Below are 14,986 nucleotides of genomic sequence, written 5' to 3'. Positions count from 1 at the left end.
TTTTTTTAAAGTAGAATATATTTCAAAAAATTACCTCCATTTTCCTCTTTATTTTCTTCTTTCTTGTTAGCAGTAGGTATAAATTTCACCTTTAGTCTGTTGGAAAAACATCAAGAATTGAAACACAAATTTAACAAATACAAGATAAACCCAAGTGATCTGAAAAGCATAGAAAAATTTATCTATCTGTATATATATGTTAAAGATACCAAGCAATTTTATAAACTTGTTTTTAATCCTTTTTCCCAAGTAAGCAAACAAACAGGTAAGTCAAGTTTGTGCCTGAAGTATTTTCAGGGCTGAGGCAACTTGTGGTAAAGGTGGAGTAAGCTCTGATCACTTTCCTTAGTATCTCCAATAATGCAAAGCACATCTCCTTGCGGACATGTATGATGCTATGCATTAAGGGAAGGGCCACTACCCAGACTGGTTTAGACCTTTATTGAGATCTTGTCAGTGGGAGCCAAACCCTGAGATGCCAAGGTTTAAGTAATACAGAACTTACTTGGCATCTCGGGGTCTGGCTCCCACTGACGAGACCTCAATAAAGGTCGACACCGGTCTGGGAAGTGGCCCTTCCCTTAATGCATAGCATCATATATATCTGCAAGGGATGTGCTTTGCATTATTGGAGATACTAAGGAAGGTGATCAGAGCTTACTCCATCTTTACCACAAGTTGCCTCAGACCTGAAAATACTTCAGGCACAAACATGACTTATCTGTCTGTTTGCTTACTTGAGAAAAAGGATTAAAACCAAGTTTATAAAATTGCTTGGTATCTTTAACGTATAGTATACCCAAGGTAAAAAACTTTCTACATATATATATATATATATATATTAAAAAAGGAGGAAGGCAAATAGTCTTGCATCATGGAAAAGAAACTTTGAAAAATTCTTTTTGTGTATCAGTAGAGTTTAATTTGTGTTACATTTTTTACTCTGCAAATATCAGAGGAATACTGTTTCTTGCCAGATATTTTCACACATCACAAAATAAATTCTTAGGATTTTCATATTCCCACCTTAAATTTTTCCAATGTTGCTAGCAGTAAATCAAGAAAAGCTGAATCAGAAAAATGGGCAAATTAGAGAATTCCATTAACAGATCAAGTAGCATATTTGTTTTGAATTATTTGGATTGATTTAAAAAGTAGATGCCCTCACCCACACACACCAAGCAAGTGGGTCATGATTCATATTTTCAAATACTGAGGGAAGCCATATTATGAGCAAACTGAGTAGTCCATCCCCCCCTGCATCTCAAAGAACATCAGAGAGACATCGCTTATAGTAGAACCAGAGCAAGCACCCTCTCAAGTCATGTCGTGTTCTCAGTGAACACAAATAATGAAGGCCGCCAACATGAAATAGACTGAAATACAACATCAAAAATTCATATATGCCACGATGAAGTAGAATGCCACATAGTTGAATCCAAAGAAATTATCCTAGACTCTTCTCACATAAACAGTAACCTTAGTTATAGTTTGTAGATACACATAGCTCTGCTATCAGATACTGGTGCACTCATGAAGTCACACACTCACATATGCCTAACAACAGAACTTTAGCCCAGACTATAGCTTCAGTTCAAACTTAGCTTCAGTTCATAGTCTGTTATTGTAGTGGTACAATTCTTTACGATGTTATTTATGTTCATTTTAATGTTCTCAAGCCTGAAGAAGTCAGCATTCTGAAAAAACATGTTGTCTGTTAAATTAAATTAATTTTTTTTCTAATTCTCGGAATTCAGTCAGTAAATAATATGAACATATCTACATACCGAATCAACATAGCTGGTAATCATATATATATATATATATACATATTTTATTTATTTTTTGTTTTTCAGGAAAGAAGCAGTGATACATACACTGTATCAAAGTTCATGGGGCAAAAAAAGCTCTGGTCTAAACCTAACGTGTTCACTCAATGGTATTAGGATTTTCATATTCCCATACTTGAAAATTATGTTTGTTCATCATCACTTCTCCACTTTCCTTTAAGTATGTCAACATCAAATCACAGTTCAGCATCAAATCCGAATCAACATCTCATTGTCCTCTTTCATTAAATCTACCAGCATTCATTCAAACAGTGTCCTTCAGTCCGAGGTATTCAAAAAATATAACTGGTTCAATTCTTTTCATTAACTATTTGTCCACACATGGTACTGATGTGTTAAGGGTTTTGTAAGCTTTTGTGTGCAGAAATTATACAACTTATACAACAGAATATACACCAAGTTCATGTTATGAATTTGTGTTCATACACCTGGCATGAACACATATTTAAAGAAGCCCGTGAAATTTTGATTAACCATCCTAATCTTAACGATAATGATGGCATAAAAATCCCAAGAATTTGGAAGGCACACATTCAGTCCACTTAGTTCAAGTTTTCAAGTAAACCCTGACTTTAGGACTATACAGAATAATTTCAGCTCTTATCGGTCACCATCTATACTGTTTTGTTCTAATTTATATGTATACTTATATGAGTAATTATGTGGGAACATGCTGCTCTCTAGCTTAATTTATTGTTTGTAACCAAATAGATATAATAATGAGGACTCTAGCAGTGATGTAGTAAGGTTTTTTTTTTTTTTTTTTTTTTTTTTTTACACCAGAGGTAGGTCAGGCCGGTAGTTTTAATGGTCACCAAATCATGTAACTTTAGCATACCATGTAGATTGTAGTGCAGGTTGTTTCTTTGTATATGTGTATACTCCAGATGATGACCTTAATGTGAAGGTCAAAACATCAAGTGATGATTTTGGTTTATATTACACTGAAGTTTTATTCTAACATTGTAGTTGTATCCATAATTTTTATAATGAATAAGTTAATTGTAATACACTATGTACATTGTTTCGACTAAACTGATGCTAGCATTATCATCGCTTCAAAAAAGATAAGTACACAAAATCACTTCACAAAAATATTCATAAAAAAGTAAAGGGACCACATGCATTGAGCTGAAAGACCAATGCAACAGATGTTCCCATGGGGCCTTTCATGAATGTTTAGCTGAATATTTACTAATTCTGATCGACAAATCCCATTTACGATGAAACTATCTATTCAATGAAATTTAGCTTTTGCAGGATTTGTGCCACTCCTAGAAAGGTTTTAAGAAAAACTTCTTGGGGAGGAAGACTTCGACTGGGATGAAGTCCAAAACTTCTCTGCAATTGAAGTTTACGACCTCAACTATGATGTATGTAGTAGTTTGATTTTATTTCCCTTAATAAATCTGATGAGTTGTTGAGGTAGTCAAGAATTTCCCTTTTGTCCATTGATTAATACATTTTTGTTCTTTCTTATAAAGGTAATCATTCATGTTTTCTCAAGGTATTCAGTTCTATACCTAGGTAGATTCTTACAAAATATTCACGCTTGTGGATGTGAATATATCAGGAATATTCCAATCTGGAATGCCACTGCCAGAAAAGAAAGGAGTTCTTTTCTCTGCCTTTAATCTGTCTTAGGAAAAACATGAAAAATAGTTCCAGATCATTGAACATCTGTAACCAAACTTCACATCTGGGAGGATGCATTCAAAGTATTTTCCATGCATATCACCAGTTCAACAAGGTGTTTCAATACTACAGTTCCCTTAGGATAATCTTTATACCATGAAGTTAGCTATCTTCAGAAACTGGGTCTCACTGAAATGCTAATATTTATATACCATCCTTTTAGTGCTCTTTGGTTCTTAGTACCAACTTCCTGTGAATTTCTTCGGTGAGATGTTTATATTTACATTTGCTTATAACGATGTCCAAACTGAATTTTGGAAGGTGCATTTGTTTATCAATATCACAAATAAATAGGTCACTGATATGGACATCCTATGATAAATGCCATTTCAAATCAGCACTTTTTCTTCAAATAGCATTTGTAGCATACAGCTGAACTGTGGGGGCACATTTGTTTGTTTATATATAGCATACAGACTGTGTGCAATGGGAATATACTGTACATATCAGTGCATTTCAGTCTGATCAATGACAGGATGTCCAAATACACAATGTGCAATATAACAAAATATAGTGAATATCATGTTTATTAATGAAAATTTGTAGCCATGAATTCGGCAATAAAAAAAAAAGGTTGAATAGTCATTAGCATTACAAGTAGATTGTTATTATTATTATATGGCATTTCCATGGAGTCCAAAGGCTCATCATGGGAGACCCAAACTAACTACTACACACACAAAACCTCTCTTTAAACACATTCACTGTCAGGGAATTCACAACTAATTCTGGCAATCCATTTACCACTCTCCATGAAAAAAATTTTGCTTGCACACCCCTACTAACCACACTCTTAGATAACTGACAGATGGCTCTACTTCTCTATTGATGCAAAGGAAATTTTTCAATATATGAATCCACTTTAATATCTTAAAAGTTTCTATCATGTAACCTCTTTTTCTGCCCATCAACTAAACTTTGTAATCCCGCAAACCTTTCACCTATCCTCATAGGGATCATTCCACAGACATGTCACAAGCTTAGTCGCTCATCTTTGAATTTTCTCTACCACCTCCTGGTCACCAAGAAACCCAGGTGAACAAATCTGTGCTAAGCAGTCAAGATGTGGTCAAACCATAGCCTTATAAAGTGGAATAATAACTTCCTTATCTTTACTTTTACAATATATAACTTTTGCTATATTCCCTCTGAACTTCAACTCTCTGTCCACCATTATCCCCGTCCCTAGCCTCATTAACTTCCTGTAATATAATGCACGTATGCAATGTTTTCAACCCAAAGTGCATAACCTTACATTATTATTATTTTTTTCTTTCACATTTGACGTCTGTAGACACCATATGGTCATTCCCATATCCCACAGGGTTTTGGGAGTGAAGTCTTCTAGAATAAATGATAGGGTTGCAGATTCCCTTTCCACACAGCATTTGTAGGACAATCACAAACACCCATGCCCATGGAAGGATTTGAACCCATAGCCTCTTGGTTGGAAAGCAGACATGCTAACCACTTGGCCAACCAGGTGGGCTGCAACATTAAATTGAAAATGATTATCCTTTGTTCCAATGCTAATTTATTTAAATCATCCTGCAGGATATATACAACACCTTTATTAACTATTGCTCTTCCCAGTTTTGCATCATCAAACAACAACTATATCCCCCCCCCCCACCTTAAATCTTTTCCTATATTACTGATATACAAATGAAAGACTGGTGGCCAAAGTACAGAACCCTGAGGTACTCCACTACCTCAGTCTGTCAGTTACCCCCACCCATACTACTAGCTTCATATCCATTCCCATTTGTTCCAACTTTTGTAATACTTTTCCATGTAGTATTCTGTCAAATGACACCATCAGTGATACCCAATTCAGCTTTAGAAACAGCTTAGGAACAAGAGAGGCCCTTTTCTGTTCTCAGATCTTATTTCAAAAATGTATTGACCAAAACAAGGTAATATTCATTTGCTTCATCAACTTCGAGAAAGCATTTGACAAAGTCCAACATGCTAAAATGATTGTACTTATTAAAAAGAATTGGATTAGATGGTAAAGACATCAGGATCATTGAAAACTTATATTGGAACCAAAAGGCATCTGTTCAAGTTGATGACATTATTACAGACTCCATTAACATCAAACGAGGAGTAAGGAAAGGATGTGTGCTGTCACCTCTTCTTTTTAACATTTACTCAGAAGCCATATTTCAAAAAGTCTTGGAAGGAAGAAAGGAAGGGATTAGTGTAAATGGTGAAATCATCAGTAACATTCGATATGCTGATGATACAGCTCTTCTGGCTGACAATATTCAGGATCTTCAAAATCTTTTGGAACTAATAAATGAAGAGAGTGAAAAAATGGGATTAAAAATAAATATCACCAAAACTAAATTCATGGTCATAAGTAAGAAACCAATTTTTAATTTAGCACTTTCTTTAAATAGGAAACAAATAGAAAGAGTGGCAAAGTTTAAATATCTCGGATGCTGGTTAAATGAAGATTGCAATCCAGAAATGGAAATAAAAGTTAGAATTGAAATGGCAAGAAAAAATTTTCTCTTGATGAAATCAACACTGAGTAACCGCAGTTTAAACTTAGAGCACGCATGGTTAAATGCTATGTATGGTCTGTACTGCTGTACGGTGCAGAAACTTGGACCTTAAAAACAACATCAATAAAAAAACTTGAAGCCTTTGAGATGTGGTTATACAGACGAATGTTAAAAATCCCATGGACAGCAAAAACGTCCAATCAGGAAGTACTGGAACAAATGGGGAAATCACGCGAACTTTTAGATACCATAAAAAGAAGGAAAACTGCATATCTTGGTCACCTACTTTGTAATGAAAAATATAAGATACTTCAACTGATTATAAAAGGGAAGATAAATGGAAGAAGAGGACAAGGAAGACGAAGAAAATCTTAGCTGGCAGACATCAGACAGTGGACTGGTATGAACTCTGAGAGACTGCTCAGAGTAGCTGAGAATCGCTCAAAATTTGCCAAGGTGGTCGCCGACCTCTGATAGGAGATGGCACTCAAAGAAGAAGATTCTGTCAAATGTCTTGCAAAGTTCAGCAATATCATGGTAGCCATTTCTTTATCCAATTCTATTGTCACTTTATTATAAAATGTGAATAAATTACTAAGACAGGATCTACTCTTTACAAAGCTGTGCTGCCCACTATAGAGTATTGCATCCCTATCCACCCACTGTTGGATTTTACCTTTCACCTACTTTAACAATCACTCCTGCTATATTAATTGGTCCGTAGTTTGCTACAGATCAAATGTCTTGGAGCCATCTTTGTGCAATAGAACTATCATACCTTCTTTCCACTCCCCTGGAACCCTGCCAGAGCTGAGACTTAGATTGAACAACATGCCAATTCTCTTGCACATTCACATAGTACACAGGCTGACATGCCATCTAATCCTACATGCTGTGTTCACATTCATATTTTTTTTCCTCTGTCACATCAGCAACTGTACCACTTGGATGATACACCTTTGCAAAATGATCACTAAACAACTCACCTGTGTCTTCTGCTTCTGTTGCCTTCCAACCATCAGCATTGTTTAAAGTCATCCTGCAATAGTCATTTTTCCTCTTACTTGCTACATAAACTCTTTTGGGTTTACTTTGGCCTTTCTTACCAAACTAGTCACTCTTCTTGCTTACATTCTGTACTGTTCATGGATATGCTGATTATACACCAACTAATTCTGTGCACAACCAGTGCCTTCTTCATGACAGTAAATTAAGAAAGTATCACAAATTAAAAACAAATCTCAGATAAACTAATACAATAATAGTAATCAAAATGAGGCTAGGCTGGTGGGCATCATGTTGCCATACATTACTGTGTTCTGATTATTATTATTATTGTAACAGCTTTTTCTTAATTTACCAGGATTTTTGGAAAAGCTGATATTAACTATGCTGAGCAATCTGATTAATGGACTTCCAAGCATCATTTAAGATAGTCCATGGTTTCTGTTAAAGGAGCCGTATTAGTAAATGACAGTAGTGGATTCTTTAATTCAACAAAATGGATGTTATTTTCTAGATAGGGATGAGGTGGCTGTATATCCCAAATGATAGCACAACTTGTAGTAGGCAAATGATGTGCAACCCCAAATTATTTTTCTTCACTTCTGTATGCCAGATTGGTCAGATATTCCTTATTTTTTATTCCAAAACTTGTGCTTGTCTGACCTATATGGACTTGTCTGACTACAAGAACATGGAATTATGTTAACACCTAGATGTTTGTAGAAATTACTAAGTTTTAAAAGAGGTATACCGTGATAGACATATCGATACAAAATTAATAATGGAAAAAACTCACATACAAAGATTATTTAATAGTATAATTTTCGCCTGTGTGTCACAGGCATCTTCAGTACATTAATCATTCAGGTGTCTACCAGATTCCGTGCTCTTGAGGATTATCTTATTTCGGACAAACGAGAAGATCTGGCTCTATTCGGCTAGAAGAACACCAATCTTATATTGAATACTTTAAACCTGAAAAGTCTAGACTTGCAGCCATCTTCACTAGACATAGAGTTCACTGGAGAAAGACAAGAGTTCTTCACAAAAGTCAGTTCCTCATGGAACGCCTTTATCAAGAAACGTGAAACTACTTCATTCTCCTAACTTAAACAGATCCGACGGCTTACGTCTATCCCCTTTATGGGAGATAGTACTTTATAAATCAGCTAATCTTTCCTAACTTTTTATTGTATTGATTTTTTTTTAAGGAAATTTATTGACCTTTTTAGTTATCTTACACCAGCTACTTAGGTGGCACATTTTTGGAATTGTCAGTTATTGTTTAATTTGAGCTTAATATGTACTGAAGATGCCTGATAAAATACTTAATATGTACTGAAGAGGCGAAAATTATACTATTAAATAATCTTTCTACGCGAGTTTTTTCCGTTATTAATTTTGTATTGTAGAAATTACTATCTTTCTGATATCTAAGGAGGCTGAAGATAATGTGGTGGACAAGTTGTAAGCAACTCTGAAACAGAACCTTTGGACTTGTACTGAATGTTAGAATTTTTGTCGATTGGGGGGGGTAGATCAAAAAACAGTTCTCTGGAACAGTGTTATAAAGAATACCCATTAAGGATGAACTAGCAGAGAAGAGACTGGAGTTCTTTTAGGTTATCTTTTAAAAAAGGCTGCTCATTTTTTTTTAGAGTGGAATTATGCCTATGATTTGGTAGGAAAGGTGAAGAGAAGTATGAGCATCCAGTATGGAAAGGGCAGGGGAATCTGAAAACGTTCAGTGAAATGTTGCCTTTTGATTTTGAGATTAGAACATCAAGAAAAGGTAGCTTACTCTCACTAATGTGAATGTGATTTCTGTGTGTTTAAGAGAATGAAGAAAGTTATTTAAATCAGATACATCATTTGAATTCAGTCTACAAACAGCATTTTCCATAGGCCTTACAGCATCTAGTGTTGGGAGTGATATTGAAAATTAGATGCAATTCGTAATGAAGATGGAAAATTAAATTTGGAAACAGATAATAAAATAAACAAAGCTGGTATGGTGGGAAGCCAGTTAAATAAATTTATGTGGAATAAAAGAGAAATTAGCCAAAAAAAAACACTAGTGTTTAATGGTTTGGCTAATTTCAAACCAATTTTAGCTTTATAAATCTGAAAATTGGGTTAGGAAAAAAGTTGTTCAAAGACTAGAGACCACAGGCATGACTTCTGAGAAAAATTATGGAAAAGAAGAAATGATATGAATGATGAAAAGACAACATAATAAATTTTTTTAAAAAAATTAAAAGAAATTATTAGAAAATTGACCAGAAAATTTGAAAAAGTGGAAAAACACTCAACAAAACTTAGGATAAGAAAAAGGATCAAAACAAGAAAAAACAGGAGAGCACCAAACTTGATAATCATAATAATAACAAGGTAATTCAATTAAAATCTAGGAAAAAAGAGGTGATATGGTATGGTGATTCAATCATAAATGCACTTATGCAATTTCCACAGTTATCTGTATCTCCTTTCTTAATTAAATATAGACACAACTTTTGACTAATCTGATAGAACCTCACATTTCCTACAACAGTTATTAACTAAGAATTTTTGATGTAAATATTCTTCACCATACTCAAAGCTCTGTATTCATACCATTTAATTCGGTAGCTTTTCTATTTTTTGATACCTTCATTGCTTCCAATTCTTTAATTATTCCCATCTAATTGGTTCTATATCAGTACTGATTTATTATTTTCTATTAATAAATTTGGATCACACCATAATTGGCAGAATGACAGTAGTTGCGCCCTTCAATTAGAAAAGGCGAAAGTTAGATTCTTGTCATGACAGGAGGAGTCTTTATATGGACTTTTTCAAATGAAGGTAAGTTAGCCGATTTCATATGGAGGTAGTGGGGTTTTTCTCCCAGAAACTCTAGTTTGTCATCCTGCATACAGACAAATCGGCCCATCAGAACACATGCAATTTACAGACAAAAAAATACTAGCTGTGGTGGTGGTGGGTGGTAGATGGCATTGATGTAGGTAATTGGTAGTAGAGGTTCGGTGCAGTAGTGGAGACGGAGAGTTGTACAATCTTCAGACACGATGAGTCTTCAGACTCCTTGGAGGTGTCACGAATAATAATAAATTATTGTTTTATCCATTATTTCTCTTGTATTATGTTGATTTGTGCTGTCTCTCTTTTTCATTGCTTAAGTTCCTTAATGCTTTGTATGTCTTGTCTTCCATGTATATCTTCTTCTGTTTTATTAATAAATCTATCCCTAGAATCTTGGTGAGCTTTCTTTCCTATAGTTTTTAGCTATATTTCTTTTGTTTCTGTGTATTTCTTGCTTCCTTTGTTTGTTTCTGAAAGAATGATTTGTATGCTATTTATTTTTATTTTATTGCATTTTCTATATTTATGTCTTCCCAAATTTTTAATATATTTTTTTTTAATGGGAGAAGGAGAAAGCAAGTTCAAAATTCCGAGTAATTCATAGAAAAACATAAGTTATGACCTATGATAAAGACAGGAGTAACCTAAACTGATGATTCAGTAAGTGACAGATGGCTCAGCCGAGACAAGGAATAGCATAAGATTCTTGATGATTTGCAAAAATAAGCAAAAACTGTGGTATTTAATTCTTTCAGCCATACTAAAAAGCATCAAGATATACAGAATGCAGACAGATCAGCATTATACTTGGAACATAAATTTCATTATTATTATAAAGGATAGATGTCTTTTGTTTGTGAACCTATTCAGAAGATTTCATAAAGATGATTATTAATAAGATAAATATGCTGTAGTATATTAAATAAGCTTAATTCCTTTGTTTGTTATTTGATTTAAGGTGAATTTTTCCTTTGCATTTGTCTAACCAATTGTGTTTAGCATTGTGAGTTCAGAGACTTACTTCTAGATACATATCTGTTAATAATAAACAGTATCATTTTTTTTTAAATCTAAAAAAGTGAAGTGTCTCAGAAAATCAGAGTCAAGTAGATTTAACAGAGATTCTTTTGAATTCCAAAATAATAATTCAGGTTTAACGGTGTGTGGACACTCGCTGTATTATGCAGGATTGTGGTCATTTAAAATGGTTGTATGTATGTACCTACACCTACTGTTGTGCAGGGATGCATTCTTCTATTTGTGCTGCAGCAATTGAGATTAATGCTTGGATTTACATTCAAGTGTGCATGTCCAACATGATCTCTAGTCTAACATTTTTATTTTCTATATTGTCACAACAGTATAGAATATCAGACATACTCCAAAGAACTCTGCTTTCTGCTAGGTCATCATGCAGTCTACCTGAAAATAATGTATGTGCTGAAAGTGCCACGACCTCATGTCTCTGTATTTTGTCTCCAGTATATGCTCTGCAATGAACTTCGATAGATTTTTTCCATCTGCTCATAGCATAGGGATACTGAAATTACACCATAGGTGATAAACTCCAAGATATTTCAGCAGAATGTGTTTGAAGAAAGAATTGTACTTTTGTGAAGGAAGTGAGAATTTAGATAGCTTAGCAAAAATGAAGTCAATATAGGGAAGAAAAATATAACCCTTAATTTCTTCATGGCCAGGAAGGCATTAGGTTTGCTGGCAGAGAAGTCAGGAGATGGTCTGTGTGTCACAATAACATTTTTCAAATTGATTTTTTTCATTAACAACCACAACATACATTTAAATGTGATTAATTTAATCAATTAAATAATTGCATTAATTAATTTGATTAAATAATTAGGTTTCTAAGAAGCCAAGTTACTTTGCCATGACAACTGGCAAGATAAATGGAAGATAAAAATGGCTAAATGAGAAAATAAACAAATTTTACTGATATAAGAATGCAAAAGATTTCCATGTGTTTTGTTATTCAGCAAACATCAATATGCACTGCATAAAGGCCATACAATACGAGGATGATCTGAAAAGTTCTCAGCCTAACAATGAAAAAACGAATTTATAATTTCAAAATTTTTTATTTTTCAACATAATCTCCTTTAAGACTAATACATTTATTCCAGTGATCTCCGTTGCCATTATTCCGTCCCTGTAGTGGTTCTCAGTAAGATCTGCAAAATACCCCTCTACAGTTGCAATCACCTCTTGATTCGAAGAAAAATGCTGACCAGCAAGGAAAAGTTTTAGTTTTGGGAAGAGACAGAAGTCAGAGGGAGCCAAATCTGGGGAATAGGGTGGATGTTTCAACAATTCATAGCGCAGATCCCTTAATTTTCCCATTGCCAAAACACCTTTGCGGGCAGATGCATTATCCTGATGAAAGATGATTTTTTTTTTCTGCAAACCAGGTCTTTTCTCACGAATTTTTTTGTCTAGTCTGGTTAAGAGATTGGAATAATATTCCCCGGTTATTTATCCTTTTCAAGATAATAAACAAAATGCCTTTAGCATCCCAAAACACCAATGCCATGACCTTTCCTGCTGATGGAACCGACTTTGTCTTCTTTGGTGGTGAACAACTGACTTCTGTCCACTGTTTTGACTGCTGTTTGGATTCTGGTGTGTAATGGTGAATCCAAGTCTCATCCATAGTAATAAATCTATGCACAAAATTGGTTTTATTCTTGTTAAAATGTTCCAAGCACTGTTCAGAGATTTTCATGCGAGTGCGTTTTTGATCTGCTGTGAGCAAGCACGGCACCCATCTTGCACAAAGCTTTTTCATTTGCAATTCTTCATGCAAAATATATCCTGCAAGTTCTTTTGAAATGACTATAGTCTCAGCAATTTCATGCACTTTGACTCGCCAGTCATCCTATACCATATTATGCACTTGATCAATGATTTCTGGTGTTGCTACACTTTTTGGATGTCCTTCACATGGATCATCTTCAAGGCTGGTACGGCCATGATTAAACTTGGCAGCCCATTTCTTAATTCTCAAAAATGAAGAAGTGTGCCTCTAAACTTTTATGAACTTCGAATGCATTTCTTTTGGTGTTAAACTTTCTTTTACAAAGAATTTTATAACCACACAATACTCAATTTTACCCATTTCAAGGGATACAGACAACACTTTTGCTTCAGACAGCTGTATAAAACAAAGTACTTAATAGAGTGACATGCAATTTCACATGGATGCTTATGACAGGTGTACCAACTTAGAAAAAAAAAATCTTGCCAATAGTGTTGCCATTTATGGTCTAAGCCAAGAACTTTTCAAACCATCCTCGCATCACATTCAATATTTCAACCCTGAAGCACAGGTTGGAGTTTTGTTTTCAGGAATTTCACTTACATTAATATTAATTCTTATTTCTGAACCCAAAACTTATTTTCAAGAAATGCACAGCATGCATAGCTCAAATTTCTTCAGTAATGTGAAGAAGGGTATACTGATTTCATTCCTTAAATGCTGGACCAAACTTTTTAAATGTCATTTGCCAAAATAAAGGTATTTCCAAAAATGTAAATCTGAATTTAATATAGGTATTAAATTAAGATTAAATTTATATATATATATATATATATATATATATATATATATATATTACTTTCTAACTTACTTAGAAGAAGGACATAATCGAGCCACAGCATATAGCACTCCTAGAGCATATAGATCTGGTACCAAAACTGATACAGATGCTTCCCCTTTTGGTAAATCTGTTGCTTCCTGTTGAGAAAAATATGATTCTTATATGTTGTAATAGATGCAAAATTGTGTGTGTGAGAGAGAGATTTTTTATAATTAATTTAACAGAGAAGTTTAGGCTTTGCAACATTTTATATACAGGTTTGATATATTAAAAAAAAAGCAGGATGGCAATTCCAATCTAGCTAAGGTGTTCTCACATACCACCACCACCCACAACACACAAACCAGTGACTAAAACATATTGAAAACTGTCAACATGAAATCCAGCAAATGGCAATTGAGAGAACTGCAGAAGGTTACAAAAATATTATATCATGATAGGCATAACTTGTCAAATAGCAGCAAATAAAGTTGACTGCAAAGGTATTCAAACATATAATGTGACAGATATTGTGAAAATGGAGTATACACAGAATTCACTAAGTTATTCTCTTAAGTTAGGGGTCAGCAACCTGTGACCCATGGGTCACTGAGGGACCTATGAAAACATGCAATATCATATTATGTTTGCATTATATACTTTTGTGATAATTTATATATAAATTTGTGATTTAAATGTTTATTTGTGTTTGCAATATTGAAATAGTATTTAACAGATTTTTGTACTATTGTTTTCATATGCATTTATAAAAATAACAGTTGTTTTTTTCTGTAATGCTCAGTACTACTTTGTTTATAAACTATATATATATATACAGGGTGTTCGGGATAAATTTGACATATTTATAATTAATTATATTTTTCCGTAAGTTACATGTATTAACACACACTTCTCTTCATTTAAAAGTTTGGACCCTTCTTCATTCATATACAAGATGTCAGAAAGGATGGATAGCTGGAACCCACCTGAATCATGGAAGAGAATAACTTGTATCATGATGATTCGTGCCCGCCATCAAAATAAGGATATTACGACTGCTGCCCAATGCTCCCTGAATACAGTAAAAACAATCAGGCATGAACTAGAGACTTGCAATGGTGACTACGAGGATGTAGCAAGAAGAAAGATCCCTAGCAGACGATCTGATTGCGTTCGTACAGCAGAATTCCTCGCAAATCTGCAGGAACAGGTGTTGAAGAACCCTGGCATTGGAATTCGGGCTTTGTTCGTGGAGTTGCTAACTGTAGTCAAGCCCTGGATAACAAGGGTAGCCAATGGTAGGCCGTATGTATGGCAGCAGGATTCGGCCCCTTGCCACACCTCTGGGAAAAGTCAAAAATGGTTGTCTGAAAATTTCTACGACTTCACCAGTCCAAATGTTTGGCCTCCAAACTCCCCAGACCTTAACCCCATGGATTATTTTGTATGGGGCGCAGTTGAAAAAGAC

General features: G+C 34.4%; 1 protein-coding gene across 2 annotated transcripts in view; it reads right to left on the bottom strand.

Annotated features, from left to right (window-relative positions):
- The window catches only part of qin (tudor domain-containing protein qin), a 544,378-nt gene that overhangs the window by 495,497 nt on the left and 33,895 nt on the right, over positions 1-14,986 (bottom strand). For both annotated transcript variants that reach the window (XM_090401282.1, XM_090401283.1), the window contains 2 exons: positions 13,570-13,676; positions 35-96 (listed from right to left, as the gene is read on the bottom strand). In XM_090401282.1, the coding sequence (XP_090257408.1) occupies positions 35-96; positions 13,570-13,676 (169 nt within the window). The remainder of the gene's footprint in view (positions 1-34; positions 97-13,569; positions 13,677-14,986) is intronic.

The sequence above is a fragment of the Typopeltis vanoorti genome, chromosome 12 (assembly GCF_054136105.1).
Source record: "Typopeltis vanoorti isolate ZY-2024b chromosome 12, IOZ_Tvanoo_1.0, whole genome shotgun sequence".
Taxonomy (NCBI): Eukaryota; Metazoa; Arthropoda; class Arachnida; order Uropygi; family Thelyphonidae; genus Typopeltis; species Typopeltis vanoorti.
This window is presented reverse-complemented; position numbering and strand designations above follow the sequence as displayed.